At 43.1% G+C, this 26,806-nt stretch overlaps 2 protein-coding genes across 2 annotated transcripts in view; one reads left to right on the top strand and one right to left on the bottom strand.

Annotated features, from left to right (window-relative positions):
- Positions 1-26,806, top strand: part of LOC311048860 (zinc finger protein 385A-like) — a 42,797-nt gene that overhangs the window by 13,426 nt on the left and 2,565 nt on the right. Inside the window, exons 2-6 of the mRNA XM_084062181.1 lie at positions 9,472-9,617; positions 13,918-14,028; positions 22,574-22,751; positions 25,264-25,584; positions 26,470-26,657. Of these exons, the coding sequence (XP_083918307.1) occupies positions 9,472-9,617; positions 13,918-14,028; positions 22,574-22,751; positions 25,264-25,584; positions 26,470-26,657 (944 nt within the window). The remainder of the gene's footprint in view (positions 1-9,471; positions 9,618-13,917; positions 14,029-22,573; positions 22,752-25,263; positions 25,585-26,469; positions 26,658-26,806) is intronic.
- apof (apolipoprotein F) overlaps positions 25,167-26,806 on the bottom strand; it is a 33,162-nt gene continuing 31,522 nt past the window's right edge. The window contains exon 3 of the transcript XR_014601126.1: positions 25,167-25,177. The gene's annotated coding sequence lies outside the window, so the exon portion shown is untranslated. The remainder of the gene's footprint in view (positions 25,178-26,806) is intronic.

Raw genomic sequence — 26,806 nt, 5'->3', positions numbered from 1 at the left:
GCTCAAAATCACAGTTTGAGGGCGCGCTGCAGTAAATACCATTTCGTGCTCAGTCCTTCCCAGAGGCAGAATGCGACACTAGACCTTTTCACACTTGACAACATAAACATTCTAAATGGGTCCAAGTTTATTTCCTGTTGCAGTTAGCTGACAGGAAATAAATAAACTTGGACACAAGCTGTTCCCTAGCAACGCAATTCCAGTGACAAAAAATTGCTCTAGCACTCTGTAAAAATAGTACTAAGGGTCCTATCTTGCACTCGCTGCGAATCGGTGCAAAGTGCAATGCAATTGTCATAGTTTACAACCTACGCATTTGTCATTTTCACTCCCAGCACCCATCCGTGCGCCCATGGGCATGTTGGTCTTAAAATACGGTCTAGTCCAGTGCATTAATTCTCAACCCTTTTCATTTCAAGGACACCCAGTTAGATATGCCTTAGGCCGCAGACGCTCATTGGACACTATTTAAATTTCTGGGACCCCAACCTACACGGTAAAATCCTCAGTGTTTATTTTACTCTGAGAGTGTACAAATGGAACCAAATGGACCAGTAAGGGTCTGTTTGTACACTCTCAGATTCACAGACCCAAAAGGGTCCATTTGGACCCTATTGGTCCCCAGACCCGACGTTGAGAAACAGTGGTCCAGCCCCAGACAGAATGCAGATATTTCCTTACTATTTAGAGAGCACATTATTCAGATCAACATGTGCGCCTACGTAGGCGGGTTCACAGCGAGCGAACACTGCTTGCAATCAAAATCCATCTGAATTCAACAATCAAGAACCAAGTTTTCATCAGTTCAAAACAGTGGGTTGGGACACAAAGTGACAGTTCATAAGAATAAAAGTCCGAACAACAGTATTTCTCCCAAGTGTTTAGTTTACTTAACACTAGAAATTACATTGGTACAACGTTTGGGCCACAGTTGGCCTTCATCAGGTTCACCTGAAGGCTGAAACGTTTTATTTATCAATCACAGGTACAATCAGTGAAATGTTGGTGCAGCATGTCCGCAAACTGTGCTAGCAACATCAATGATAGTACACAAGATAATTCTGGATGTTAATGAAATAAAAATAACAAGAATAATAAGATAATATAAAAAGATACAAATAAGGTTAAAAAGTAGAGGCAAGACACACTGCAGACCTGTTGTTCAGAATGGGGGGGGGGGGGGCGTAATTTAGTATCAGATGTATAGAATGCATGGTAAGATATCTATTCATCATCAGTGGTAGCAGCACTGTATGTACATTGGGGATCTGCAAGGTATACTGTACATCTACAAATAGCACGCAGTGTCAGTCATGCATGTGGTCTAAATAAAGAACCTAACTAAGAGGGGGAGCATGTGATTATTGAGTTAAGTTGATATGTCAAGATATCACAGATGTCTCTGGGACACGAATGAAGAGACATTACAGGGGGGTAGGAAGGCGTATACTCTGAATAGCGACACGGCCGCGCGGGTGGTCTGCCTCTCGTTTTCCATTTGATTGTTCGTGGGCAGAGAGCCTTTTGTTTCCCTTGCGCGTCTCCTGACATCATTAATAATGCTATTCAGGTAGATGGTCGCATGCTTTCACTTTGCTCACACGCAGATCCATTTCCTCGGCAGAAAATCGGTTACGTCTCCTCCAACGTGGTCCAATCCATCAGTTAATAACAATGCGCCCGGTGCAGGCGCACATAGCTCTTAAAGAGAATGGGAGACGTCAATTAAATAACACTTTGCAGCTTGCGCCATCTACACAGTAACCATCAAAATTGGAGATGGACACGGCCCAAAGGTGAAGCTTTTAGACCATACGCTGCCTCGTGTCATAGATCGTCTAAATTCAAAATTCTCAAACTCAAAAACATACACCTGTACATTGACAGCTCCCTTCAATTCATGCCAGATCTGACTGAAACAGTAGATTTTAGTTACAAAGCCACATTCCTCCAAACAAGCACTTGCTGGTGACAACGCCACACTCTCCCCGCTGAACCGAGCGGCAACGTCGTCGTAAATCATTCCTGACTGATGATGCCAGCCTGTGATCACTGTGACACTAATCATCATTGTGTAACAAAGCGCCTGGTGCTGCGATGTTGCATCACACGTCTCATCCTACCCTCCAACTAGCTAATAATGCGTGTGTGTGTGTGTGTGTGTGTGTGTGTGTGTGTGTGTGTGTGTGTGTGTGTGTGTGTGTGTGTGTGTGTGTGCGCGCGCGTGTGTGTGCTCCAGAGCTGCAGCGACAGCAGGAAGGATATTTTCTTCTGTCACAGGCGGCTGTTTAATCTACCACAGCAGCTCGTTTCAGAGTCGGCCGGCCGTGCACAGCAGCGCAGTCCATTTAGATGCAGATGTGGGCAGGCTGGTAACATGTGTCGAGCTAATCCCACAGCGCCTCTGGCTGAGAGAGGACTGGTTTTGAAGCTGTTTTTTTTTCTTTTAAGGGGGACCCCCACAGTGCTCTTCCTTCTCATCAGACTTCCCTTTTAAGCTGGATTTATTCTTCTTTGAATGATGAAGAGCGAAAATAGCCTACAAGCTCATATACATGTCAGATCTGTGACGGAGCGTACATTTGGCATTAGGACAGTGGTTCTCAACCTTTTCAGGCCATATTTGAACTAGGGACCCCCCCCCCTCACCCTGATAAGCACTTGGAATGAAGGAGTTGAGGCATTCAATTTAGTTTGACTTGTTCCACAGATATAATATTGTGAAAATAGCAGATCTACAAGCTCACGTGTGAGGCGTTCTGAGCTTGTAGACCGGTTATTTTCATTAGGTCTTAAAAGTCCCTAAATTGTCACGTCACTGTCATCTGGGTCATCCCCCCCCCAGAAACAAATCATGTCGGGGTCCCGACCAACAGGTTGAAAACCACCGCATTAGGTGACAGAACTTCACGGCCCTCCCCTCTCCTGGAATGCAGGGACCCAGACAAGCAGGCAATACCGAGGGGCACCAGGCAACGACATTGACTTTACCTCTGTGATCATTAAGTTTGAATTGGCCAAATGAATTGCCAATTTAAGAGGCTTTAGTCACAGCACAGGGATGTGCGCATGCTGGCGTACGTGCACTGGCACCATGTCTGGTTTGTGGAAAGGCAAGGCGATGATAAGGTTCTCTATCTCGTTCCATCTGTTTCTGTGCATCTCTCTCTCTCTCTCTCTCTCTCCCTCCTTCTCTCTCTCTCTCTCTCTCTCTCTCTCTCTCTCTATCTCTCAATCCCAGCTACCTCTGTCTCGCAATCACTTAAAAAAAAAAATCCAATAAGCTATTACGCTAGCATTGATCTTCTTCTCAGCCAAACATTTGCATTGGGAGGAAAAAAAAGGTGCTAAGGTGAGGGAGGGGGTGAGACCTAGGCTGTCTGTCCGGTTTAGTGAGGAGAAGTGTAACGGACGGGGGACACTGGATTTATAGAGTTTGGCAGCACTTTAACACTTTAATGCCCCAGAGAATGTGTCAGATCGATGCTCTCTCCCCTGCATGGTGGCCGTATAGAGGAGTGTTGGTGTTCACCGATCTGATGTGACTGTAAATCTCTCTGTAAGGCGGTGCGTCTGGGAGATGCTGGGACGTCGGCCTGCTGTAGTGGTTCCTCCCCAATTCGTCATTATAGGACTACTATTTGTAAGAATGTGTTGTCAACACTGAACAGTGTAGTCACGACAGGGCAACTAACCTCACATCACCACTCACCAGGCTTCCTGCAATTCCTGTGGAAAGCCTGGTTCACCGTTAGGGGTGCAACAGTTAATCAAGCTAATTGATTTAATTGATTATAAAAAAAATCAATAACTCCCCCCAATTGGAAAAAAAGATGCGACATGTTGTGCGAAACAGTTGTACGATGAAAATGAAGTATAAAATACGGCTTAAGTGTTTAATCAGACTAATTGAATTAGTTGATTATAGAAAATCTATTTGACATTTTTCGCGTTGATTCGTTGGTTTTATATAAAAAATAAAACAAATCATTAAAAAATGTGCTTCTCGGTTGTTTGATTAATCAAAAAATTATTGATAGAATAATTGCTAAACAAATAATTGATAGTTTCCGCCCTAGTCCCCATGTCATTTTTCATGCAATTTCCACACACAGACTGTTTCCATGTCTGCAGATTATTTCTAGACTGGATGTGCAAACTGGCAAAGCAAATTGAACCACAGTCTTACAGACTTAAGAGACTAGTGTCGAATGAAACAGACTGAGTGTGAGTGTCTGATAGCAGACATGAAGGGTATACAGCCTAAATGGGCTGCGTAGTCCGCGTAGGACGCGGAAGCAAGAACAAAGCCTTGTTAAATGGAACAGGTCTATGGAGAACTTACTTGAGAGGTCACGTGATCGCACATTACAACACCCTGCTCTATGAGCTAGGTATGTGTTTCAGTCTGTTCTGAGTGAATATACTGTGCAAATACAAAAACATATACATACCATACAAAATATAATGTATGGAATAATATAAACTCATGATTAAGCTACTGTTAAATATAATTGTTCATATTATGATAAATGCGAGTTGCGAGTATGTGAATGAAAGGGATACATTTTTTTAATATTGTCGTTAAAACAGATGATCATTCTATTGTATTGATTAGACTAATGTTGTCTATTTTTCCATGGCATAACTGCAGTTTACCCATCGTTTTGATTTACCACATCACTAACAATGTAATGACCATACAATTCCTCTTTCATACTACTGTTTACTTTCATTAAGTGCATCTGTTTTACATGCAGGATCTGTACTGTGGGCTACATCCCACAAAATAAATGAACAAAATGAAATGAATGCTGCTTTGGGGGCAGCTTTTACAGCGGTTGTTTTTAAGAATAAAGGATTTATAAGGACGATTGAATATCGAATCTACCGAAAATGAGTTGCAACCAAAGATTGTCCATTAGATTGTACCAGCAACTAATTATTTCTGACGTTTAACCACTACAGAGACTTCGGAGCAACACCATGGGGTGACATTTCTAAATGTTAAGGACAAGACAATAAAAGGCTGTTCTAAACTGCTCTGCTCTCAACGCTATCGCTGACCGCACTGGCGAGACATGCTGGCTGTCCAGTCTAGTGGGACCTCTAATCTCAGAAAACATCTTGATAAATCAACCACAGATTTAAAGCTTAAACAACCAAATTCTAGTCTAAAAACTAGATACATTGTATGACGCAGCAACAGTAGTGTTTCGAAACTTACAGCTGTGAATGTTCTCCGCTATTGTTCTCACGTTGCTGCTGGTGTGGCTAGTGCGAAACGCATTCTGGGAAGTTGGTTATCCTGAAGGGTCTGAAGGGTACATCAGATGCAGCCTTCAAATAAGGGGGAAAATAGGCTGCATTTGAAGCAGCCTACAAAATGGGACGGGTCCTGGCGCACCGTTGTGACATAATTGGCCTTCAAATGCAGTCTTCGAAGTACCTGAAATGGGACACAGCTATATTACTTTTAATGTTGTGTAAAATGTCTCATATCTCTGCAGCCTCACGACTTGCCAACAGCAGACTTACTTCACATTTGAAATGTTTTATAAACAAGTAGAACACTTCTGCATTATTGTGAGTTATCATGGTTTAAGACTGCACTAAATTAAATCTATAGACAATGTACTGTAGAGGATCGGAGGAATTCCAGATATACTGTATATCTAACAACCCAATCACCAGAGGAGCAAATCATGGATATGTTGCATCTCAACGTTTCAAGGCAGGAAGCAGTGAGAGGCAGAGTAGGGTGGGTCTTGAGACAAACTTCATATCACCTTGCCTCAACTAGTGAATGAAGCCTCGTGGAAATTTCCTCCTGCATGAAAGATAGTTTAATTTAGTGATAACTACATTACTGCATAATCTATAAATGGTCAGACAAGCCTAATATTTGATTATTTGTGATGCTATGTGTCAGTTTCCTGGTCAGTATCCTGGTCAGTATCCTGGTATCAGTATCCTGGTGTCAGTAGCCTGGTTAGTATCCTAGGGTCAGTATCCTGGTATCAGTATCCTGGTGTCAATAGCCTGGACGGTATCCTGGTGTCAGTATCCTGGTGTCACTATCCTGGTGTCAGTATCTTGGTGTCAGTATCTTGGTGTCAGTATCTTGGTGTCAGTATCTTGGTGTCAGTATCCTATATAATCAGTATCCCATATGGTGTCAGTATCCGGGTGTCAGTTTCCTGGTGTCAGTATCGTGGTCAATGTCCTAATCCATATCCTGGTGTCAGTATCCTGGTATCAGTATCCCTGTCAATATCCTGGTTAGTATCCTGGTGAAAAACACTCTGCTTTTATAGTAACTCATTTAATATCATTGCATCAGTAGTACATATTTGTATCTCAATTACATTTATCAGACCAATATTTTTGTTTTGTGATCTTTTTTTTGACCAAGTATTTGTAATTTGTATCAAAATACTTTGGGATGTATTTTCACCCATCTCTGCAACATAGTATACTTAAGTTCCTATTTATCTGTATCACAATGATAACATTTTCAACGTTTTAATGAAAAAATACTGTGACGTAATTTTTACATACATTCTACATTAATGTTATATTATTAATCAAATCCAATTCATTGGGGCCCACTTGCAATATCCTCACGGCCCAACAGTGGGCCCTGCTGATCTAGGATTGACATGGTCTGCATGTGGAAACATTGATATGCAGTGTTTTTGGGGTTACAAAACATCCACATTATACAGTATGTCTTCTTTGAAATATACCTATACCTATGCTAGTGATTCCCAATACGTGGGTCCACGGGTTCAATTCAATCGATTCAGTCGATATTATTGATAATATAAGATTCATAAAGAGTCATGGTATTTGGTATCATCTTTAAAACATTGGGAAAAAAATTCATTGTGATATCGATGAATAGGAACTAATGTATTCTACACTAGTTCCATTGATCATAATAAACACACTCTGAAAATGCATGTGGCTATTGTCTGCCGTGTTAAGTGGTCAGATGGGTGGGCTTTTGAGATTTTCAAGTGGGCCCTGATCCAGAAAAGGTGGGGGAAACGCTGACCTATGCCCATCTTTCCATGTGATTTACGTTTACGTTGTCCTGTGTTGACCCGTTCCTGTGCGTTGTAGATGTAGAGTGTGAACTAAAGCGTGTGGGATGCAGATAGGTCGTCCAGCCCGTACAAATGTTGCTGTGGTCAATTTGATGGAGGTGATAATGACCACCATGTGTGGTGCAGGATGCCTGGCACGTCAGGGGGGGACATCGAAACCGTGAGCTCCTGTTCCGTCTGTCAGCCAGAGCCCCCCTCCACGCCCCCAGCTGTCTGTCTTTCCTGGACATTCTCTCCACATCGCTCCAGGCCCACTTACAGCAGTGTGTGAGACTTCTCAGATGAGAGCTTTCTGTCGAGAGAATTATAAATCTTAAAGGAAAGCCGGGAGAGATGGATGGAAAACGCTTCTTCTCTTTCCATCTATTTCTAATGCTGACAGCACATTCGAGATCCTCCAACCCCCCTACCCCCCACTGTCACTGAAAGGAGCTTCCTGTTACTGAAATAGCTCGCTCCGTGTGTGTGTGTGTGTGTGTGTGTGTGTGTGTGTGTGTGTGTGTGTGTGTGTGTGAGACCGTTTCTGAGAAGCAATTTTGTAGCGTGGCAAACACAAAGACGGCGGTAATAAAAGAATGACAAAAGCGGATCATTCACGGGAGGAAGGAATTAAACGTTCTCTCAGTGCGGGAGGACGGAACGCGGCACCCTGCTGGTTTTAACAGTACAGAAAATAGACACAACTATGAAGTGCGGGAGGAATGGATAGACTTGAGCATGAGCAAACAGACAGAGGAGAGGAGGAGGAGGAGGAGGAGGGAAGGCAAACAGCCAGCAGACGTATGATGATGAGTTTTGGGAGAGGAGTAGGACTGTGTTTTGGCAAGAATCTGGCGATATGATGCAAATCACAAATATAGAGGTTGCGATTCAATATGTTGCGACAGTGGAAGCAAGGCGATATTATATTGTGATTTTTAATCGAATTTTAGGAAAGCTGTCCTGTAACGAACACACCACCATATGCATAAAAAATGCATACCATTTTATTTAGTACAATTTTGAGTAGAAATAACCTTTTTAATGCTATCAGAACATTAGGATCTACATTTGTATTCATCACAGTCCCTTTAACATTGATTTTATCATAGCACTACTTTTTGTCCTGCAAAGGAATTAACATTTGCCTATACTAGTAAATGTATTTGACAAAAACATAAAAAATAAAAGCCTATAATAAAAGACATTTGCCTATAACAGTAAATAAATTATCTTTTTTATTATGAACCCATTAAAACCAGATTTTCAGATTTCAGATTTTAGCTTTATACAGTTTTTCTAAAAACTCTAAGGATTTAGTGCAGTGGTTCTCAAAAATAGCAGATCCACAAGCTTACAGCTGCGAGCTTAAGTACATCTGCTATTTTTGAAACTTTTTTGAAACTTTTTTGAATACTTTTGAATTTTGTCCCTGGCACAGAACATTTTCAGATGGGAGTCCGGGGCCAAATACATATCATCTCAAACGTTTGAGAACTACTGATTTATAAGGCATTTGTAGAATCGACCTCAGGTCTTAATGGGTTAATTAAAAATGGTTAAGGGTTTTGAGTTTATTCAAGTGTTTCGATATTGTGTGTGTGTGTGTGTGTGTGTGTGTGTGTGTGTGTGTGTGTGTGTGTGTGTGTGTGTGTGTGTGTGTGTGTGTGTGTGTGTGTGTGTGTGTGCGTGCGTGCGTGTGTGTGTGGGAGGGGGGGGTCCAAAGCAGACAGTAAAAAGGGCTCGGTACGTGAAATGGGGATAGAAAGTGACGTCTTGGCACGGGTAGGGAGTGAGAGGAGCAACAGAAAGACAAGGCTGATATCTCCAGCGCTCCAGCTGCAACGCTTAAGGAGCTTATATAGTCTCTCTGTCCATCAAAGAAGACTGCTCACGTACAGCATGTGCTTTAACGACATGCTCAACTACCAGCGTGGGGGGCGGGGTCACAAGTCAGGTGCAAAACATGATTCAAGTGAGATGAAAGATGAAAGATGACGGTGGTTTTGACAATCTCTGCTTGTTCAGTCCCGTGGGGGACCGTCACTCTGAGAAAATGTTTCATTAACTACAGTGTCTGTGCGTTGTAACCCTCTCTCTCACGCGCGCGCGCGCACGCACGCACACACACACACACAGACTGTGGCTGGGTTCTGAGTGACTAGCTATAACTGCCTCCCTCTGAGCTGATTAACAAGCATTGACTCTGTCCAGTGAAGATATACAGTATTGGAATTTCTAATTAGCTCACGCTGATGAGATAGTTTCTAATAAAACATACGTGTATTCTAATGTACCGCAATGTCAGTAAGAATAATGTGTCTTTTCTTCTCTTGTCTCCCTTTGTGGCTTTCATCCCTGCGTGTTTCACATGCGCCAGGAAGTGTAAACCGACCAGGGCCGGTCCCTGCCTTCCTGAGGAGCCCTGCAATGATGGGGCCCCCTCTGGACCTGAAGCATTTCCTCCAGTTCCCCATGGAGGCTCCTCATCCAGCCAGCATTGGCCTCTTCCACAACTTCAACACAGTGAGTAATCATTACTTGCGTATCACACACACACACACAGGCACGGACGCACGAACGCACGCGCGCGCACACACACACACACACACACACACACACACACACACACACACACACACACACACACACACACACACACACACACACACACACACACACACACACACACACTACATGGTGTTGTTTCACATAATAGGCAGATTGACAGTAGACAGTAATGATATTCAGCTGTGGTTTAGATATGTCCCCTTCTGAACAAAGATGGATGATGAAGTGTTTGTGGATTCATACATTATCCAGTATGAGAAGATGACAAGTGTTTGCTTTTCAAGAAGCCCCTCTGCATATTCACAAAATGCCCAGGCTGGTGTTTTACTGCAATACAATGAGTTACGGCTAATCAATTTTATAAGAGGCACGGGCTGTGTTACCTACAGTCAGCATTTTGAGGCCAGTTCATTTCCAGATTGAGTTTCATGTGAAGGTCAATGTGGTGACAAATAATGATTTGCACGCACGCACACGCGCACGCACGCACACACACACACACACACACACACACACACACACACACACACACACACACACACACACACACACACACACACACACACACACACACACACACACACACACACACACACACACACACACACACGCTCACAGAATAGTGATCACATTTACATACTACATGTCAATGGTCACACTGGCACTTCCGCAGGTTGGAGATTCATTCTACTAACAGTTCCGACAGTGAGTGAAGCCACTAATCTTACAGAGTGCTAAAGACTAATCACTCCCTCTCTCAGTCATTAGCACTTGAACGACCCTACATAGAAAGCCTAATTTATACGGTGTGAGCCAAGCCATGGCTCACATAGCTCTGTGCTATGAGCCACGGGCCACGGCAGAGAATAAATTAGGTTTATGGATGGCGTGTTGATCAGTCAGTCAGTCCGTCCACTAATTTGGTCCCAAACAAAATATTGCGAAAGTTGCTGATTGGATTACCATGAAACGTGTTGTATTGGGGACCCCATGGCCTTTCCTCTTGCACTGCCGTTAGTCAAACGGACCTTCCACTCACACACTAGATATCTTAAGTTCAAACCCACTTTGGTCCAGTTGGGTGTAAAGAGCACCACTGCCTCTAGGAGCTACAAGTGGGGGGCTTTTAGCCTCTCTGTGTTGTTTATTTATTTTGAACCTCTGTTTAACCAGGAAAACTTCACTGAAACCGCACTGAAAATAACCGATATACAAGCTGACATGCATTGTGAGTTTTCAGATTGGCTATTTGCAGCTTGTGATATCATTGTACGACAAATTATAAATCAGGCTCTGCACCGAGGGTAACAGGCCAAGAATTGCTTCATGGATGAAAAGATACCAGTGAGTGAGTCCACAAATAGACAAAGAAGGCCAGCCAACATTGTCATAAAGAACACAGTGATGAGTGATGAGTGAGGGCATTTATGAGGTGCAATAAAAAAAATGTATTTCATCTGTGATGAACTTAATAAGAGCACTGTGGTAAATATACAGTAGAATCTCTAATGCGTAAAATAGCCGATCTACTGTACTATCTCACAAATGTGTCGCAATGTGACGGGTTGTGGGTTGGTGTGAGCTGTTGTGAGGCTATTTTCGTGGAATATTCGCCTATTGTGACATGCCCAGAAAAGGGATGCTAATGAACGTGGTTAATATACCAAAAATATGGCAACAAAGGCGTGATACATACATTCTCTTTAATATAAACTCATGACCTCATAATTAGCCAAAAAGCAAGAGCAGAATTACCTGTCAACAAGGAAGTACACTTCACAATGTGTTCTCTAAAATAATGTCCCACATGACAGCTCTTCCTACACTATACTGTACTTTGATTGATTGAATATTTTATTAGGCAAAAGAATGTAAAACAACACATTTACATTTAAAATACTTTGTCTAACAGGTCCGTTCATAAAAGTCCTTGCGGACTTGTTTCCAATGAGGGCCTTGGTATTCAGTACACTGTAAAATCCCCAGTGTTTTGTTATAGAGCTTTGTTATACGTGTGTTAACTGTTTGTATGTTAGTTTATTTTGTCGGAATGTCCGCTATGTTGGTTTCTCAGTTGGTTAGCTGTTAAATGTTTCACGTGTCATGGAGCACAATGGAAACAAGCTTCGTTTTTTGTGTGACTTGATCATGCATGTTGGCGCTTTTAAGGTGCACTGTATGCTTCTAAATTGATGCCAATAAAATACTCTGTCTATCTATGTTAATCTTACCCTGAGGGAGTGTGTAAAAATGTAACCAAATGGACCCTTGTATACACTCTCAGTCGGAGTTAAATGAACACTCTGTACTGTGGAGTCCTGTGAGTGAGGCGTGAGACGCTGTTCACCTCTAGAGGGTGCTAGAGCAGAGACTTGAAGGACAAAGAGAAGGTGAAACAGACAGGTGAAAATGCTTGATTAAGCCTACTGTGATTATTGTGTCAAATCCATTATTATTACAGATCGGGGGAGGCTTTTAATTAGAATATCCAGATTTTGGTACACACACATTGTAGTGTGTACCGAGTGTTGACTTTCTTCTATTGAGTGAGATACACAGTGTGAGACCAGGGAGATGGAGACTGAGTTGCTGTAGATGCTGCTTTAGTTGTCGTACAGCTACAAAATACATTAGAACTATTTTCATTTTCTATCTATGACATTATGTCATTTTCTGTGTCATTTGGTCATTCAATGTGTGGGAGGGGGCTGGCGGGGATCTTCTAAAACAGATCTTTAATTAGAGTGTAGTCAGTGGAAATTGTTTGAGAATTACTTTAAAGGAATAAAGGGGGGAAAGATGAAAGAGTGAGCTAATAATGATGCAAGCGAACTTTTAACAACTGTGGGACATAGTAGTAGATGGTAGTAGAAAATAGAAGAAAATAGTAGATGGGAATGGACCTGCAGGCCACAGTTGTTTATAAATACAAAACCAAAAAAAGCATTCCAATTTAAGTTATAGTTTCCAGAACAATTATACCTTTCCCAGGGCGAGACTGTAAACAATGTCTCATTTGGCAGCAGAAGTTCACAGTCTAAGCATCTAATGAGAGGCTGAGTTAAAACCACTGGGATCTTTTGGCAGTTTAAATGAAGGCAACACCCAGGGATTATGGACGCCAGCCCAAACCAATGGACATATTTCTTATTTGGACCATTTTAGTCTTATGAAAGTTTGCTGTAAAAATCTCTTATATAGGCTACACATGAAATATTAAGTTTCCAAAATATGAATGTGTTGCAATGCACGGCACAACCCATCACTTTCTAGCCCATCACCTCACTGCTACTGTGCAACACATGCTAATGACAAAGTTACAGTGCTGTTAATTAAATTTGAAGTGCCTTCAACATATCACACTGATCTCGTTATCTCGGCAATTAAATGCGCACTCCGGAAGAATTTTGGTTGTTAAATGTAACTTTTATAACGCTATCATAAAACAATTTACTACGCTTTATTATATGAACGTAACTCAATTGTTTTGGACAACACTGTGGTTTGATGTTTTGTACAAAAAAACAGAGTGCTAATTTTTGGAGATGGCGCCGTCTGTAATTAAGTCCTGTCAAATTCCACCACGGATTAAAGCGTTTGAACAGCACCCAAGAACCGAGGCACCCACAGCACGGCCAGCTGCTGCACACAGGCTACACACATCCTCCTGTCCACATCAATCAGTGCACTCAGTCTTTAATTCTCCCCTCCTCTATTTAACTTTTCCCCCTGAAATAACCCCTCACCATCTCTGACACTCACATCAGTTCTTTCTTTTTTTCAACCGTTCTTTCACTTCAACCAGGCATCACTATTTTGGGCATGTCATTATAGGCAAACATTTTCAAAAGGCGACACGAGCTAGTAGATCTCTCTCTCTCTGTTCTTTTTTCTTTTAAAGATTTTTTTGGGGGGGCTTTTCTACCTTTAATGATAGAGAACAGTGGAGATGGACAGGAAACAGGGAGAGAGATGGGGAGAGACATGCAGCAAAGATCGTCGGGAACAGGACTCGACCCGCGATGCGCTGTCAGGCTACATTTGAGCCTAAGTGCCCGCACCGCTAGGTTAGCGGTCAAGGCCACTCTCTCACTGTTTTGTTCATGTTACTATATACTTTTCCTCTACTGTATTTCAAGGGATTGCATTTCAGAAAAAACAACAACAGCCCCATACACCTCTATTTCTATATTCTTCCCGATTAGCTCAACCCCCCACAGTAATGTTGTCTGTGACCTCTGTCTCCTCTCCTCAGATGGACCCAGTCCAGAAGGCAGTGATGAACCACACCTTTGGCCCTCCCATGATGAGGACGAAGCGGCCGATCATCTCCTGCAATGTTTGTCAAATACGATTTAACTCAGAGGTAGGAATGCATGAGGGAAACATTCTATTTCAGTGGTTTTCAACCCTTTTCATGTCAATGTCTATTGTTTATTAGGCATTTGAGCCACGGACTACCATTTGATGCGATTTAGACTCTCAGACCCAAAACGTAGAATATTTTGTTATCGTTGGATACGATTTTGTCCACAATTCCATGCTGTATTGATGTTGGTACCATAGGAGAGATAACAGGCAGACGTTGATCAAAATAAGAATTATTTAATCAAGTAATACAGATCGTAAAATGAAACCTAATCGACCGGTAAGGGTCCATTTGGTTTCATTTTACACTTTCAAGAGTTAAAGACCTATAAGGGTCCATTTGGCTTCCAGCATTTAGCTGGGGACCACCTGGTATGCTCTCAAGGACCACTGGTGGTCCCCGGACCACCGGTTGAGAACCACTGTTTTTATGGCTGTATGGCTAACACATTTATTTGTAGCCATACAGTTTGGATTCCTCAATTCAAATTATTAGACAGGAAAGTGTAAATGTATCATTTGGTACCTTGTACACAATAAAGTCGAGCGTTAATTCACCGGGCAAACTTTTACACTTTAAAATTTTAATTAACGCAGAATTGTACTAAATAGTTAAATAGTTTACTGAATAGATCTGTATTCCATTATCGATTAAAAGGAAAATCGAAAAGCTGTAGACTACACTGTTGTATAGTGACACAAAACATGACCTAAATGCAGGTTCTAATTTGTGATTGACTGCACTGCTGGGGGCTGGGGCAGGTGAGAAACTCAGTCTGTAGTTTCTCACCTCCACTTTTAGCCCTTGGAGGGGGGGAGAGGAGAAAAAGAGACAGACATACAGACCACACTGTCACTGGCCAATATCTGACACCATTTCGATGTCATTTCCCAGAAGCTGCACCTGTGTGTCCCGAGGCTTGGCCGGGCTGAGCTGGGGCATGACTGGGTTGGGGAACATAGTGGTAGGGTGCCTAGACCGTTAATAGGCCTTGAAAGTTGTTTAGGTTTCCTCACACAGGATGGCTGTGAAGCAGGACGACGTGGCACAGCTAATCCCAACATGTCATCAAAGACGTCTTCGAGCGGATGAAGCACATTTTCTACATTTTTGGTGTCGACAGAGGGCACAGTTCCAAAATAAGAGCGAGGAACTGTAACTCAAGACGGAAATGATGAAACCTTAGAGCGCGGGTTTAAGTGACCTTGTTAAAAAGGGCTGTGGTGTTTAGTGATATTTCACCCTCGATAAATGAATAAATCATAACACTCAAAACCAAAACCTTGCCATAGTCATTAGTCAACCTAATAGCGACTGACCTAATAAATGACCTGATATACGTGTGTGTTCAAATCCATATAGAAATATTAGTTAAACGCACAACCTCCTGCTAGGTGCTTGGTTGAAATAATGTCCATACATAGAAAGAAGAGCCTGTACATTAGACTCACTGTTCCGCCATTTAATGTGACAACAATTACATCTTGTGTGGAGCTTTGTTGACCTGAGGAAGATACACACTGTATCAAAACATTGTTGCATTAAATGTTGGAACAGTAAGACTCTTTACTGCATGTATTAGGAGCACAGGTACAGAACATTTAGTTATAATTCAACAGACAGCCTACTGTATGAGTTGTCTGTTTATGTGTTTGTGTGTGATCATAGAAATACCTATTTGTTCGATTGGTATGGAGAAGTAATAATTTGGAGTGGGATGGTTTTGTACGCCACTGGTTCTAAAAGTGGAGTCTGGGGACCCTCAGGCGTCCTTGAGGGGGTTCTAGGGGGTCCCCAGATTGTATATTATTGATTGATAGTTAAGAACCAAATGGACACTTATGGGTCGGTAACTGTCTGTAACTCTAAGTGTACAAATGGAAACAATTTTGGTTCAATTTGTACACTTTAGGCCATGGTGGACTGGTCCATGGCCTAATGCATACCAAACTGTGGGTCCTTGAAATTAAAAACTTTTAGAATCGCTGTTGTATACATCCTTGTGGAAATAAGTGGTGTACAATCACCCTATCTATAAGCTCATCTCCTTAAAGGAGTAGTTCACCCCAAAAAAAACATATTTTCTATCAATTACACACCCCATGAAGCATGAATTTATGGAGATTTTTTTTTTGTGGCACTCCTAAGCCAATAATTTGATTACCGGCGGAAAGATGCTAATGTATCCGGTAGGATACATTAGCATTAGGAGACTCTTTGAGTCTCTTACCGGAGAGACCGCCGGTCATCAAATCATTGGCTTAGGAATGCGACATAAACAAAAATTCTCCATGAATTCAAGGCTTCATGGGGTGTGTAATTGATAGAAAATAAGTCATTTTTTGGGTGAACTACTCCTTTAACCCATTCAATCCCGGAACGCTTCTGTGTCATTTTAGATTTTAGCTATAACCATTATTTTATACTTTGGCTATTCAAAAATAGCATATATACAAGCTCATGATCACCCAAGAGGCTCAGTTCAGTTGACCTTATCCCTGAGGTACAGTGAGGTCCGGCGGGGAAGTAAAACGACTCATTCCCTGGGCGCCCATTGTCGTGCAACAACCAAGGCTATTAAAAAGTCAGCTTTATAGTTTTCCAATTGCAGTGTGATGGCAGGGTATTCTGTACCTGCGGAAACCTTGTGTTTATGGCCTCTGGTGTAACCTCTAAGCCAAAGACAAATAAAATCAAACACAAGTTTGACATAAAAGTTGAGCCTAAAAATACCAGGACATGCAGGGAACAAAGCAGCGAATGCCATGCCTCTAAATGGAGTACAGTGGGTGGGCAGCGGGGTCATCTGAAACTTGTTCGACACTGCCCTTTGCTCTCTTTGGGGGGCTGGTTAATGATATTTACCTCCCTTCACGCTGCTCCCCATCGTGTTCTCACATGGTTTGCATAGTGATTATTTGTAAATGACTTGCCATCTATATTTGGATCTGTTCATCTTTTTCAAAGGCGTCTATTGAATGTGTATGTACTGTGTATGTACATCTGCATGCTTGTGGTTATGTCTGTGCACTCGTGCATGTGTGCATGTGTGTGTACATGTATGTGTGTGTACATGCATGTATATGCAAGCACAGTACAAATCCTCAGAGGTAACCACATGGACCCCCTCGTCCCTATTCTGGGGTGAATATTTGCAGAAAATAGCAGATCTACAAGTCGCAATCAGCTATTTTTCGGCAACAATATTGGGTGTAGAGAGAAAAGGAGGGGGACTCGTTTAGACTGGTGCTGGTCAATGAAGTATATAGGGTTTTAAGTGCTTTTAACCACTTTCAACCTGCATCCCTATTTTGGACATGCCTATGCTGTTGGTGAAAAAGTTTTCGAAAATGTAAATTGTATTTTATTTTTTAAATTAAAACAAAAGCTGAAATAGCCCTGATAACGTAGGAACTGATCCAAATAGATCCATAAGGTTTTATTTCTCTGTGTGTGTGTGTGTGTGTGTGTGTGTGTGTGTGTGTGTGTGTGTGTGTGTGTGTGTGTGTGTGTGTGTGTGTGTGTGTGTGTGTGTGTGTGTGTGTGTGTGTGTGTGTCTGTGCGCGCGTGTCGTGTGTACGATCGTCTAATGACAAGATCGCATGCCAGGGTGTGATGATGATGGTGATGTGTTCCCATGTGGTGACATAATTCAGAGCCACCTGTTTGTGGCGCCTCCTGTTAGCCTCCGGCCTGCACCTGCTCCGCCACAGACAAGCACTTTCCACCGTAACCTGAGAGACTGGGAGCTTAAAGCAAAATGGACATTCTTTAATAATGAAAGAATACTCTGCTTACAGCACAATACTTGGCTTACACGCTCTGTTTGCACAGCGTCGCAGTTCAAAGGCAAGGTCAGGCGGCCGGCAGCACACGCTCGCGCTCTGTTCACTTGAATGAATGAGTCGCTGCAAATCAAAAGGAAATAAATGGACATCCTCATTAAAATGAGCACAGCAGAACACTGTTTGTTGCTTGATTTATATCTTACTGAGAGTAGCCAATCTACTGTACAAGCTCACAACACGTCACAGCGCGCCACAACGCGTCACATCGCGGCGCGTAGTGGTGCATTGTGAGCTTGTAGATCTGCTATTTTTGCAGAATGTTCCCCCCTGAATAGGGACGTGTGGTTAAGTTGTCAGCTGTCAAGCAAAAGGCAATGTCTAGTGCAGAGCTGCGCGTGCAAAGTAAAAAGTGGGTGCACTGATTGACGGCCAGCGGCCATGCAGAGGAGAGTGAGGAGCTGCATGGACCACACGTTTGTAATTATAAGATTGCAATTCATTTCTGGCCACAGAGGACAGATTAGCCTGCCAGCCTTCAGCCCAGCTCTGCTGCAAGGCTGACGTCACAGCCATGCTGCATTAGCCACCGTCACCACCGCAATGCCACAATACTGGACACCTTCACTTTGTCTCTCTCTCTCAGTTTCTCTGTTGTTCTCTCCCTCTCCCTCTCTTTCCTGTGTTTCTGGCTTCCCTCTCTGCAGGGTATATCACTTGTCCCGTACGCCCTCCCCCTCTCTCACTCTCTCTCTCTGCGCCTCTCTCTGTCTCTCTGTCTCTGTCTCTGTCTGTCTCCATCTCTCCGTTACTCTGCCTATGTCTGTCTCTCTCGTCTCTCTGTCTCTCTCCCTTCTTCCCATCCTCCTATCTCCTCTATGCTGCCTGTGGGCTGTACGGTGGATTTGGCTGCTAGACCAGCTCTCTCTGGTCCCTGTGCCTTTGTTGCTTTATAGATAAAACATCAAAGCACATCCTGCTCCGAGAGGAGAAGGGAAGAAAAGGATTTCGGGGACATTCGCTTGTTCTCGTCTCTCTCTCTCTCTCACACACACACACACACACACACACACACACATTTTCTTCTCTGTTCATTCATCTAAATCCCCCTCCTTTATAGGCTCTTTTCATAGTGTCTCTCCTGACCCTTTTCACTTGTTCCAAAAATCTTGTTTCACTTTATCGTTCTTCAGTTCTCCCCTGAATGTTCAACTCCACAACTGTACTCTGTACTGTATTTTCTTTTATTTGCACATTTTAAAATCAGTGGACAGACAATTCAGCAATATAACCTCACAGGAGAAACCAAAAAACAAGACGTTCCCCTCAAACCATGCAATACAATAATAATGTAGGTAAGTAGTAATACAAAATACTATTTAAGACAAAGAAAAAAGGAAGAAGTTATTCGTTAAGAATTATTCGTATACGTCATCAACCACTTAATGCTGAAAACTAAAGTCAATGTTTAATTAAGACCAGATTGCAATGGTCAGTAGGGGAGTTGGACATTCAAAGCAAAGGAAACTAAAACAGAAAGAATGAGTAAAGAAAAATGGAGCTGAATTCTGCAGACAAGGACATGTAAGAGACTGTGTACAGAGAGGGTGACAGAGTGTTGAGTCTCTTCATGTCCCCTCAGAGCTCTTTGCTGTGTTTCAGTCTTCACAAGACTCTCTCCTTCACGCCTAATTGCCCAATTCATACTTCGTCGCACAACGTTATTGAGCGTTGAAAATGGCTGACCTACAAGCTGACGACGCGTCGCAGACGTGACACGTTGAGAGCTTGTAGGTCTGCTATTTTTGGCGCGCGATACCATCATGCAACGGAGCATAAATTAAGCTTAATCTGAGGGGCTGTGGAGAACAGCAGTCTGAAATCCCCCCCTCTCAAGAGGAGTTGGGTTACACAGGCAGGGCTATATCTGTCTCTCTGTCATCACCAATCAGGCCTGGGGCTATATGGGTAACTCTCTCATCTGCAGTTAATGCCTGGGGCTCATAGAGGCATCCCTAACATCTCCCGGTGTCCCGCAGCCCTCATTAGCCCCTTTTACACAGTATGTTCAAGGGGGGAATGTTGCCCCATCATTCCGCCTTGCTGTTATGTATCAAAGATATGGACTCGGAATGGGGGTCCATGTCGTTCTGCCCGTGAAGCTGGCAGCGGTCACAAAGTCAAATTGATGTCTGTGTGAAAAGGGACAGCCGACAGGGCTGGACAGGGCTGTGACGTCTATACAGAGACCAGTGTTGAGAGGGTGTAGAGTATATTATACTGTTGGCATACTGTTTGCTTCTGTTTTTGCCTATGCATATCGTGGTGGGATATTTTGATGTCTCTGGGACTGTGAGTGTCTTGTTCTGCATAGTGCAGGCTATTTCGTAACGGGTGTATACTGCTGTATATCCTACATAATTAAGGAAAGTCAGTCACACTCTCTGTTCCGCATTTTTCTCCTCACTGGCTTGAGCAATTGATCTTGCACACAGGCATTGACCATTAGCGTTATGCAGACCGTGAGGAAGCCTGTTTTTCACTTTTCCCAAATTCAAGCTGTTTATTAGCCTTTTTTGGAAACTCTGTCCAACTCTACGGCCGCGGTTTTCGCCGTTACTGCGAATGCGCGGCCACGGGCGTGGGTCTGTTGTCACGGTTACGGTCCCACAGGCTATGGGATGTACTCTGTTGTCACGCTTCTATGCTCCCAACCTGGGCAAGACGTAGCCGCTTGAGTGTCTGAACGGAAGTAGTGGCATTTTGCGGAAGTACCGCCCAAGGAAACGAGTGTTGTGATTGGTCGAAGAAGATCGTTTCCGGGGGAAATACGTACGACGGAAGTCCCGCCCCTATAGACACTCTGCATTAGGTCGTGACCAGGCTTTTCTCTTCGCAGATGAGTGAAGGCTGGGAACGAAGCTACCCAACCAGTGGGCAGACTTAAAGCTACAGTGCTATACCATACAGTTATGGGCCATACAGGCTGCCAGCTCTTGCTGCTAATAGCATTAGCGTGTAGATTGTTTACTCAGTATTTACTCATTGATACAACGGAGCAGAGCTGTGCGATCTGAACACGTGTCAGAAAGGACATTGTTTCAAGTAATTTTAAGTTGAAACGACAGGGACAAAAATGTTTCTCTCTCCACCGTGTGTGTGTGTGTGTGTGTGTGTGTGTGTGTGTGTGTGTGTGTGTGTGTGTGTGTGTGTGTGTGTGTGTGTGAGTTATCGCTCTGGATTACAGCTATTCTCCCCCTATCTGACTCCTTGGGTATCGCTACCCTGGCACAAATCTGCCATTGTAACTTTATGCATCAAGTTCTCGCTCTCGCTCTCGTAAAGAACATAGGCCTACCAAAACTTTGGGGGAATTTATTTAGTCTAAATCAGCGGTTCTCAACCTTTTCTGGGTCAGGGCCCACTGAAAATCTCTACAGTGTTCGCGACCCACCCATTTGACCACTTAACATGGCAGCCGGCTGCACTGAAAGGGATAGTGAAATTACCCTATGAGTTTTATAGTAAATGATCTTTTTGACAACAGCTGAGTGGGTTAAACAACTTTAGCATGCTCTTCTTATTTGGAAAAACAGCCTGTATGTCACTCTGTGAAGGAAAATGTGACAGTAGTCTGCTACATCGTCAGTCCATTTTGTGTCTGTATACTGTATTATGAAATGAATATGTATGCTTTATAAGCATAGTGTAAGACTAGGAGCTGATGCTGCTATGTTACATGGCATTCCTCTGATTGATGCCAAATACCTTGTCCCAAATACCTTCCGATTCCCAGACGGACTCTCTATCCACTCAGATATGTCCGGCCCTCAACTACTGCCGCACAAAGTGTGTTCCCCGGTCAATAGAATGTACTGTATATGGGTCTATAAGTTTGCTAAATGTTCTACACCTGTCCCTGTCAGAAGGTGTTCCCTGGGCTTCCCCCTCAATATGCATATCGGCACAAATCAATATTATATTAAATATGAAAAAGAATAGCAATATTTAAACATTGTTTTACCGTTAGAGTGTCTTTATGCCACTATTGCGGGATGTTACATTTTTTACGCACTTTGATTTAAATTAATACTCAAAGATTTTGTCAACTCAAGGATGTGTGTGTATGTGTGTGTGTGTGTGTGTGTGTGTGTGTGTGTGTGTGTGTGTGTGTGTGTGTGTGTGTGTGTGTGTGTGTGTGTGTGTGTGTGTGTGTGTCTGGTTACGAGCCCCTTGGTTGTGATGACCCTGGGTATAAAGTTAAAAGGTCTTGAATGCATAATTGACCGAGCTAATGCAAAGCTGCCACAGCCACGGGGGCGCACGGGGGAGCGAGGCTGCAAGGCCAGCAGCGGGCTCGTATGACAGCCCAGTGCCATCTGCTGAGACACAGCAGGTTGGGTTCACTCCAGTGACCTCACTGCCGTCCTGACTGACAGATAACTGTGGCCAAAGGGAAACGGAGGCTTAGGATACACAGCAACCAGATCTGCTGTAAGAATATGACAACACGGGTTCATTAAGCCTAATTTATGCGTTGCACGACGGAAAAAATCTGTTACTGTCGGCAAGTGGCGAAGTATAAATAGGCTTTTAGTATCGCGGTGCCTTGCCATGGTTTTATTAAAAGAAATTCTCAGGCAGGCGGGTGAGAGATGGGCATCAACATCTACTATAGTTGGGTTAACTTACTCCTGTAAACCTCAGTGTAAATTTAAACGTGGCGTAAACCCCTGCATCTCTTATATTCCCGTCAGAGCCAAGCAGAGGCCCACTACAAGGGGAACCGTCATGCTCGGAGGGTGAAAGGCATCGAGACGTCCAAGACGCCTCGCGTCCCGGAGGGTGACAAGCAGCCCCCTCCTCCTTCTACAACCTCCCCCTCACCCCCCGGCCCGTCGCCATCTAGTCCTGAGCCTGACCCCAGCATGGAAGGTGAGCCACGCATGCGTGTCTTACAACGTGTACAGTACAGACACACACACACACACACACACACGCGCACGCGCACACGTTTGTATTACTTGTAAGGACATCAATATTTCAGGACGGTGATTTTATGAAAACCATTTCTTTATGTATCTTTTGCCATTTTTTACCGTAAGCCTGAAGCTGAAAAGCCTGTCTACAGTACAAGCTCACAACGCATCGTAACTCCAAAAATATGTTTAATAATAAAACAATTTATCTTGTGAAGACCAGGAAAATGGTCCTCACAATTTCTGACATTCTACTACACTTGTGGGGACATTTGACCCTCACAAGTACAATAATACACACACACACACACACACACACACACACACACACACACATAGAAATTGCACAGATTTGACTACGAGGTCAGTGTTCATGTTGAGGGCAGTTGTTGTGTGAGCGGTTAGGAGGGGAAACAGAACCAAGTGGGGTCTCAGTGCCATGGTGTCTGCTAAAGCAGTGGTTCTCAAACTTTTACATGTCAAGGACCCCTGAAATGAAGTGTATTTGGCCGCGGACCCCCATCTCAAAATATTTTGTTCCAGGGACCCCCAGAAGCAAAGATTTGAGTTACAAATGTTTACTTTAGAAATATATTTATTCAAAGATTTGCACAAATTTTCAAGATTTTTGAATAGCCAAAGTATAAAATATGGATAAAGAGCTTAACATGATTGTGACTCTTTATTAACTAATTAAGCTGGGGACCCCCTGGTACCCCCCAAGGACCCCTAGGGATCCCTGGACCCCACTTTGAGAACCAATGTGCTAAAAGAAGGCCTCTGTCTGCACTGACAGCATCAGCTTGCTACTACTCAGTCATCAAGACGACCAAGCCAACACCGCAGGCTCCCTCTGAACCACAGATAAGATCCTGAGTGGTAATTTAAGCCAGTGGTTCGCAAAACGTGACCCCATTTGAAAAGCCCCCATTTGAAAAGATTTGTTTTGTCTGTTTTGAAAATAGAACATTTTAATAGGGCTTAAGTGTTTTAAACTGTTCCTCATTTTGCTGGGGACCCCCTGCAATCCCCTCAATTACCCCTGGGGGTCCCCCGACACCACTTTGAGAACCAGTGACTATACAGTATGCATCTATAAAACACAGCAATGCAGCACCTGAAATACAAGTTGCTGTTTGTAATGCGTACACATGTGTAGTCCGGCCATGTCGGAGACGGACACTAGAGACAAGAAAATCCCATTGCTCATTATCAACTCAGATAACTCAAGGTTCCCTCATTCACTTCCATATTCATTAATAGTAATATAAAAGGTCTGGGGCCTTGTTCTACTGAGGTTATAGTCAGCAATAATTAATTAATTAATAAAGCCTTGACTAAGAGCTTCTTTTAAAATGTGCAGACTTTATTATTTCTTATATAGCCTACCGCCTTGTTCTACTGAACCTCTTCTAACTGTCTGAATTGGTTATACAGTAGGTTTACTGGCTGCCATCACCTGAATCCAGATGGAATGGCAGCTGTGTGTGTCTCGTAGGGTAGCTTTGACCCTGGAGACATAGAGGATAAACTTTATTATCTTCACTCTTTTATGATCATATGCTGTCTATACTTTCTATAGCCAATACAGTAGGCATGGTCCTTGATCATACAGTGTGCTATTTGACTACTGCTGTCTGACTGTTTACTGTGTGATGGTTTTTGCTTTCGCTGTCAGCTTTGATGTGATTTTGGGTGTATTTTATATGTGTGTATTGTGCATCACTGCTGGGTAACTATTATGTTTGTTACTGTGTTGCTTAAGTGTTTTTCTTTTGCCCCACATCTCTTAGCAAGGTTTTCTTTAAAAAAAAAAACTGTGTGCATATGTGCATAACTGTAGTCTCAAGTTTTTAGAAGGTGGGATACCGTTTCCTGTTCCAGTTCATTTCCTTATAGCTTTGTTAGATTGGCTCAGCAGTAGTCTTGCGTGGCCAGACTGTTGCCTCCCACAATTGTCAAATGTTTCCGGTCATACAGTCTGGGACTCGGAAGCTCTGATCATGCTTAGAATATAAACTGGATGTGAAGCTTCCTCCCCACTTCCGTTTCGTCTTTACAGTCGCGCAAATTATAATATAAATACAAATAATCTAAGTATATTTAGCTTGCTGCTTAGCAGAAATTGAAAATGTAAAGATATTTTGAAATATATTTTCGTGAACGGAAGTGCCAGTTTCCTCAAGCGGATTTTGGGAGTTGTAGTTCCAGACTCTATATAGCATTCGGAGATTGTGGAATAGTTGTCTGGCTACGCGAGACTAGCTCAGCAGCATCTTTGAATGGGAAACACATATGACACCTTCACGTGTTTCCAGTTCAAATCTTCTGCTGAACTGGAATGAACCGGAACATGAAACGGGTATGGCACCTTCTGAACATCTGGGACTACAGTTATGCACAGAGCCTATTGTTAAATATAGTAGCTATGTTTAATTATTATTATTTCTTTTTTTTTTTTTTTACAGAGGACACCCAATCCAATCTTAATTCCAGTGAGTCACCTTTGACCCATAGCCCCCTGCCACCACCCACGGTGAATTCAGCAGATGCAGATTTTCCCCTCCTGTCATCACTGAGCACATCGCCACCCTGCTCTCCCCCCTCTTCCCCGGGCCTCGGTGCCCCTCCTGGGGATCTGGCCGCGGCCAGCCTTCCTGACACTCCATCCCCAACACCCAGCCCCTCTTCTGGAGAATCTGAGGAAGAGAAAGCCAAGAAGCTGCTCTACTGCTCCTTGTGCAAAGTAGCTGTCAATTCCCTGTCTCAGCTGGAGGCGCATAATAAAGGTAAGACTCCTTCTCCAAGAAATGAGGAAGCAGGTCAAATCTGTCTTTGCTTGAATAAGTGTGTTCACAAATGTGTCGATCTAAAGAGTGTGTGACATCTAGAGGTCAAATTCCCTATCACACCTGAGGGACACTACACTAGTACAGTATACACCACTTGAGTCAATAGGCTCTATGCACAGCAGCGACATTCACAGGTGTTACAAATGATACTAATGTTCCATTCTGGTCAGACAGAGTCAGGGTGCTGATATTGTGTATGTTGGCTCACTGGAAACACTCCCAAATGGCCCTTTACGGGTGTGTAACTCTGAGTTATGGGGGTCGTGGAAAACTGAAATTAAAAAAATCTGAGAACTACTCTGCTGAACAGAGCCTTCATTAGTATCACTGGTAACACCTGTGAAGGAAGCGATAATATGGTGCTGTGCATAGAGCCTATTTGAGAAACCTCTACTGTATGTATGTAGAATACAACAATAGTCCTTCAAGCCAATATTGGTGCATTACTGCCACTTAGTGGCAAGACCAGTGCTTTGAAAAGAGATGTATGATGTGGAGTGTAAGGTGAGTCAGTCCCTACTCTAGAGTAAGATTAAGAGTAAGAGTAAGATTATCTCAATGAAGATTGTTTTCTCCATTCTATATAACTGTGCAGCTACTGTTCTGATGAAGTGTTATTAACACCACATTTTGAAAAAAACATATTTGGCATTACATTTAGAGAGAGTAATAGTATAGTAGTAATGGCACAGATTTGGAATCTCATATTTCAAATAAGAGAATTACTTTTTGCTTTGCTGTCCAGATCTTTTAAAAGGAAAACAGACTCCAGTGCATAGAGCTACACATCATCTGGAATGTCCTTCTCTTTGTTGCTCACAGGCACCAAACACAAAACCATTCTGGAGGCTCGGAGTGGACTGGGACCTATCAAGGCTTACCCACGCCTGGGTCCCAACCCCAGCCCAGAGCAGGGAGGGGGGTTATCCTCTGACCCCGACACTCAGGAACGTACCTTCCACTGTGAGATTTGCAATGTGAGGGTCAACTCAGAGCTGCAGCTTAAACAGGTGAGAGACCACAGGAGGCTCCACAACCTTCTAGAGCCTGACCAAACCCCATTTTGCAAAGTCTTATAGCCCACCGATTATGGGTTTTGACTGACATGGCTTTCGTCAAAAAGTTTAACATTTTCTAAAATATAGGAAAACTTAAGTTT

The sequence above is a fragment of the Gymnoscopelus microlampas genome (genome assembly GCF_963454915.1).
Source record: "Gymnoscopelus microlampas genome assembly, chromosome: 7".
In the NCBI taxonomy this organism is placed as follows: Eukaryota; Metazoa; Chordata; class Actinopteri; order Myctophiformes; family Myctophidae; genus Gymnoscopelus; species Gymnoscopelus microlampas.
The sequence above is the reverse complement of the archived record's forward strand: the minus strand, read 5'-3'. Positions and strand labels throughout refer to the sequence as shown.